Here is a 6248-nt window from a genome sequence, read left to right as displayed (position 1 = left end):
CACACCCCTTTTGTATGCTCTCAGGTTTGTCATTTAGTTCTGCCAATTTCGGTTTCTTCAGTTGTTTTCTCATGCTTCGTTGCCTGTTCTGCCCCTGTCACCTGTAAATAAACCCTCACTCATATCATCAGTCGGCTGCCTGCATTTTGGGTCCTCCTTTCTTCCAACACCACACGGCTCACCCCGCCAGCCATGACAGTACAAGCCGACCAAACATGGACCCAGCAGCATCCGCACCTTCCCAGGAGTTTCGGGAGGAAGTAATCGACTCCGTTTCAAGGTTGGTCAACCTGTGGCTCGAACGTGAGGGAGAGGAGTTTCACCGCACTGTAGAAGCCAGGCTACAGCAGCTTCCCAACCCAGCCCAGCGGTGAAGGCTTTGCCCGGCCCGCCGGAGGTTTTGCCCGGCCCGCCGAAGAGTCGGCAGGGAGGAAGTGACGATCGCACCGTCGGCGCGTCACCCCACAGCCAAATATTAGGACTTCAGAACTGCCGTGGTGAGTGAGAAGGACCCCTTTTTGGACTGTGGGAAAGTTTATTCAGGGGCCTTGTTTTGTGCAGCAGATGACAAGGAGAACTGTTTGTTGCCTGTTCATTCTCCTGCTCAGCTGTCTTTACCCCAGTTAGCTTCCCAGCCAGAAGCTCAGTTAACTTCCCAGCCGTCACCTCCATCTCATTCAGCCTCACTACCCATAGCCCAGTTACAGTCACGGCCAGACTTATTAGACACCATGTTACAGTCCATAGCCCAGTCAATAGCTCAGTTGGTAGGAGACTCATCAGCCTTATTATCAGCTCAGCCATCATCTTCACCAACTCCTCCTGTACAACAAGTTGAGTCAATCCAACCCGAAAAGAACTATTTTTCAACTGTTCATTCCAAGCAGAGAGATAAACCACCCAATATTGTAATCAGTCCTCAAAAGCTGGCCAGTTCAGAGACTGTGACTGTGACTCTGGACCCCTGGAGGTTAAGAAGCCAGCTGAGGACTGCACCCGGCTGTCGCTGCCTGAGCTGAGTCAATGCTCTGTGCAGCTGCAGGCTGCTTTGTGTTTGCCAGAGGCCCGTGCGCCTGCTGGCTCTGATCCGTTCCTGCCAGAGGCCCGTGTGCCTGCTGGTTCAGCCCTGTGTGTGCCAGGGGCCCCTGTGCCCGCTGATTCAGTGACTATTTCCGCTGGGGGTTCTGGAGAGCCCGGCCAGCACTTTCCTGTCTCCGCTGGAGGGTCCGAGGGGCCCGTTCAGCCGCCTGTCTCCGCTGGAGGGTCAGAGGGGCCCGTTCAGCTGCCTGTCTCGTCAGCTGGAGGGCCCGAGGAGCCCGCCCAGCTTCCTGCCTCGTCAGCTGGAGGGCCCGAGGAGCCCGTCCAGCCCCAAGACTCATCAGCTGGAGGTTCAGGAGAACCTAGCCAGCGTCCTGCCTCGTCAGCTGGAGGGCCCGAGGAGCCCGTCCAGCCCCAAGCTCTCAGTATCCTCAGGGAGCTCATAGCCGGAGCAGCTTCTTACGCCTCAGGCTCAGCTCGGCTAGGCCCGACTGCGCAGCCTCCAGTCCTCGCCACGCTGCAGCCTCGAGCTTCATCCTCGCCCGGTGCTTCAGCTTCAGCGTCGCCGTCGGCCTCCTAACTAGTTCGCCATCTGGGCACCTCGTGTCTCACCAGCCGTGCAGCCTGCTGTCCCCACACGTGCCTGGTCCAGCCATCTGCTCATGCTCGCCTGGTCCGGCTCGCCTTCTTTAGCATCCCTGGCGGCTATGCTTTCCGCCTGGTCCGGCTTCAGCTCCCAGCGTCGCCTGGTCCGGCTTCAGCATCCATCAGCTTCGCCTGGTCCAGCTTCTGCATCCTCAGCGTCGCCTGGTCCGGCTTCAGCATCCTCAGCGTCGCCTGGTCCAGCCTCTGCTTCTGCGGGGGCCACGCAGCATTTGGGTCCCGAACCGCTGCCTCGACATCGGCGGTCATCTGCCAGGCCACTAGTTGGGCGTCATCGTAGATATGGACGACCTCCCAGACGCCGACGCTGCCTTCCGCGCTGCCGGCCTCCAGACTTGTGTCGCCGCCGCCGTTACTGTCCGCACTGTCGGCTGCCTGAACTGTTTCCTCGTCGCTGCCATTGCTGTCCGCACGGTCGGCCGCCTGAACGGTTTCCCCGTCGCCGCCGCTGCCGTGTGCACGGTCGGCCCCCTGAACTGTTTCCACTTCGCCACCGCTGCCTTCCGCGCAGTCTGCTTTTGGATCTGTGTCGCCAACGCGGCCGGCCTCAGACGATGAATCGTCCTGGACTTCTGAGTTGTCAGCCTCCGGGCCGGCCTCCTGAACTGTGTTTTGTTCTTGAACTCCAGCATGTGTGTTTGTGTTTTGGACAATTCACTTGGTTCGCTGGAGCTTGTTTTTGTTTGTTTGTTTCTGTGTGTGATCATCCGATTACCTTGTATGTGTATATTTAGTGGGTGTCGGTCTGTGTTCATTGTCGGCTCGTCTGCGTTCTATGGTGTTCCGTTCCTGTCTCTGCCCCACACCCCTTTTGTATGCTCTCAGGTTTGTCATTTAGTTCTGCCAATTTAGGTTTCTTCAGTTGTTTTCTCATGCTTCGTTGTCTGTTCTGCCACTGTCACCTGTAAATAAACCCTCACTCATATCATCAGTCGGCTGCCTGCATTTTGGGTCTTCCTTTCCTCCAACACCACACGGCTCACCCCGCCAGCCGTGACACCCACAGCTTATTGTGATGGCATGGAAAAGCTCTGGGGAGTGTGAATTGCTCACTTATGCTGAGTCCCTCCTATATTAACCACCCTCGATGAGTAATATGGCTCTATTTAACTAATAGAGCCATATTACATATTACTTAATGTTCAGTCTCGAACAGTTCTTGACCAGCTCACCAAGTGCATCCAAATCACATGACCAATTGAGGAAAAAGGACCATCATTGTGTCTCTGTTTCAGCTTGCGTTAAAAGTGTGGACTTGAAACAGTGTGTCAGTCAAAAACAAAGGAAGTTGCAATCTCATAGAAAATCAGCGATACAGGTCACACAGAAAAAGACCACAAATACAGACACCTGCAGAAACACTGGCAATGACACTGCCAACCACAGGTGCCATAATACCCAATTAACTGGTATTTGTAATATAGACTAACACTACATTAGATCAGCTTAATATAATGAACTAACTAGAACTAACTAACAAACTTTATAAATTACAAATTTGTTCCATTTATTCCGCCCTAGTCCGTGGGTGAGAGAGTTGCTCCCAATGTATGGTTTTCATGCTGGTGTTGCTTCAGCCCCTGGCTCTTTCGAGCACTACACAAATGATGCAAACGTCAAAAGATTTAAGATTTATCAGAAATAAGTACAGTATCATAGCAAACAGACTGCATGAAAGTGCCAATGAAACCTTGTCTTGTCAAAAAACTAATAGCAGACTGATTGCATGTTGTTGGACTTGTTTTCCCATTTCATCACTGGACCCAATACAGTCATTTTTAACAGAAAAGTTAAAGCAAATGGATATGAAGAAATAGCTGGTTAACAAAGTTGCTGTTCTAGCCCTGTATCATCAGCATCTGTGGTAAATACACTTTCTTAAAAAAAAAAAAGAGAATTACCTCCGATTAGTATTATTAAAAAAGAATATGGTTTGAAGCTAATTAATAATTGTGACCCTTGTGTATTAAGAAGATATTAAACCATGACAACTTCTGTAGTCACAAGCTGTAGGACTGGTTTTAATAGTTCAAATAAAGAAGACATTAATACGCTTTGCGTGACATAGTGAGTCTGACAAAGTGGAAGTGCCGATTGTGTGCAAAGAAATAGGAGGGACAGTGTGTTTGTGTGCGCGTGTGTGTGTACGTGAGTGAAGACGAGAGGGATTGGAGTGGGGGTTGATAAATCCACCCTACGGCTCTGATCACAGAGCAGCAGGAGCTGGACATGCCTAATGGAGATACAGAAAGTGCCCGAGCTTTGTTTTCCACAATTTCTCAACAATTCCTGCAGAAAGCCGACACTTCATTGGTCGAAAGCCGTGCTCCTGAACATTGTGTTCTCCTGTATCTCTCTGCTCACTGCTGCTCTAAACCTTCTCGTCATCATTTCAGTCTCCCACTTCAGGCACAGATGATTTTTTTTATTGACAATAATGAAATGCAACTGATAAATATCTCTGTTTTTAATTTTTACTTTCGTTTTGTTAGATAAATAAATATCTTTGTCTCAGTTATCACTGTTAAGTTGAATAGGCTTCTTCATGTCTTAATAATGAAACATTTTCACTAAGATTGTTTTAACATGATTGACAAAACATTTTCAGTGCAGCTGTCAGCAGTCTTATTTTCATCCTAATCTTACACTTCAGACACTTCAAACTGAAATTGCTTAGTGATGAGTGAGTGGAATCAATTTTGCATGTTCTTGGTGTATTTTAATCACAACTGAAATATTTTATTTGCCTCGATTGAATCATGCCTTATTAATAGGACTTTTTCACTGATGGAATTTTTACTGAAGACATTTTGAAATGATGAATTACTTCTTTTTTTTTCTCTTTGTAGGAAACTTCACACACCAAGTAACATCGTCCTCCTCTCTCTGGCTGTCTCAGACTTTCTTGTGGGTCTTCTGTTGATGCCAGCAGAAATATTAAGAAGCACGACGTGCTGGGTACTTGGTGACATTATGTGTTCTGTTTATTGGTATCTGACCGGCAACATTATCTGTGCTTCAATAGGGAACATAGTTCTAATATCAGTTGATCGTTATGTGGCTATTTGTGACCCCTTGCATTACCGCACCAGAATTACTGTGAAACGAACCAAACTCAGTGTGTGCTTATGTTGGTTTTATGCTATTTTCTACTGGAGTCTTTATATAAAGAATATCCTGATTGAACCGGGCAGGTATAATTCCTGCTACGGAGAGTGTATGTTTGTCAGCAGTGATATTGCAGGGATTATTGACCTTTTTTTATCTTTTATTGTTCCACTTTCTGTCATCATAGTTCTTTATATGAGAGTATTTGTGGCGGCTGTGTCTCAAGCTCGTGCCATGCACTCTCATGTTACATCTGTCACACTTCAGCATTCAAGCAATCAAGCAAAGAAATCTGAACTGAAAGCAGCCAGGACTCTGGGGGTTCTTGTAGTTGTGTTTCTGTCATGTTACTCTCCATTTTACTGCTATTATCTCGCTGAAGAAAATGTGGTCAATGATCCATCTGCATCTACTGTTATCATTATTTTTTACATTAACTCTTGTCTAAACCCTTTGATCTATGCCTTGTTTTACCCCTGGTTTAGAAATGCTGTTAAACTTATTGTCACTCTGCAGATCTTCAAGCATGGCACCTGTGAGGCCAACATACTATAAAAGACTCTGAACTCTTCTCCAACTAGGTTTTGTCATCATTTTCAGCTGTTAGATTTTTTTGGTTTGTAAGCACCATTTTATGTCAGTCATATATATATAGAAACTTAGCAAGCAGTTTGCTAACTGTAGCATGGGAGATGGGTGGTCTCGTAGGGTGCCTTGCATTGAAATCTGCTGCAATGACCGGGTTACTGCGTTCACCAGATATCAACACAATTTTGATCCGCTCCTCATGTGTTAACCTCTTCGACATGTCAATGGCTGTGAACAAAGAGACACTTGTAAATAACTCATGAAAGAATAAACTTACGTTGAAACCAAGCGCACCGTTGTTTTTCTTGTGACATTACCAATAAGTTTGATGTGTCACATGGCCCTCTTCCTATTGAAAAAACAAAAGTTGTATCCAAGATGGCCGACTCCTAAATGGCCACCATGGTCACCACCCATCTTAAGGAGTTTACCCCTCACATATACTAATGTGCCACAAACAGGACTTTAATATCACCAACCATTCCCATGTTATTACGGTGTACCGTATAAATGGCCCACCCTGTACATACATTCAGCAACCACTTTATCAGTTACACTTTACTCCAGTGCTCGCCACAATAATCCATATTTCTAATTAGCCTTTCTCATCAGCAGCAATTCAATTAAATTCAATTTTATTTATATAGCGCCAAATCACAACATAGTCCCTTCATATTGTACAGTAGATCCTACAATAATAGATACTGAGAAAAACCCAACAATCATATGGCCCCCTATGAGCAACCACTTGGGCGACAGTGGGAAGGAAAAACTCCCTTTTAACAGGAAGAAACCTCCGGCAGAACCAGGCTCAGGGAGGGGCGGCCATCTGCTGCGACCGGTTGGGGTGA

The 6248-nt window shown here is 47.1% G+C and overlaps 1 protein-coding gene across 1 annotated transcript; it reads left to right on the top strand.

Annotated features, from left to right (window-relative positions):
- Window positions 1-3937: 3937 nt before the first annotated feature.
- LOC102294862 (trace amine-associated receptor 13c-like) lies at window positions 3938-5364 on the top strand. The gene is made up of 2 exons (XM_005952266.2): window positions 3938-4110; window positions 4551-5364. The coding sequence occupies exons 1-2, from the start codon at window positions 3938-3940 to the stop codon at window positions 5362-5364; spliced, it is 987 nt and encodes a 328-aa protein (XP_005952328.1).
- Window positions 5365-6248: the final 884 nt, after the last annotated feature.

This window comes from Haplochromis burtoni, unplaced genomic scaffold, assembly GCF_018398535.1.
Source record: "Haplochromis burtoni strain Fernald_Lab_line unplaced genomic scaffold, NCSU_Asbu1 Contig_1451, whole genome shotgun sequence".
NCBI classification, from domain to species: Eukaryota; Metazoa; Chordata; class Actinopteri; order Cichliformes; family Cichlidae; genus Haplochromis; species Haplochromis burtoni.
This window is presented reverse-complemented; position numbering and strand designations above follow the sequence as displayed.

Coding starts and splice junctions, on each gene's coding strand:
- LOC102294862 (XM_005952266.2), top strand. CDS start 3,938: ATGGAGATACAGAAAGTGCCCGAGCTTTGTTTTCCACAATTTCTCAAC. Junction 4,111..4,550: donor ATTTCAGTCTCCCACTTCAG/GCACAGATGATT, acceptor TTCTCTTTGTAG/GAAACTTCACACACCAAGTA.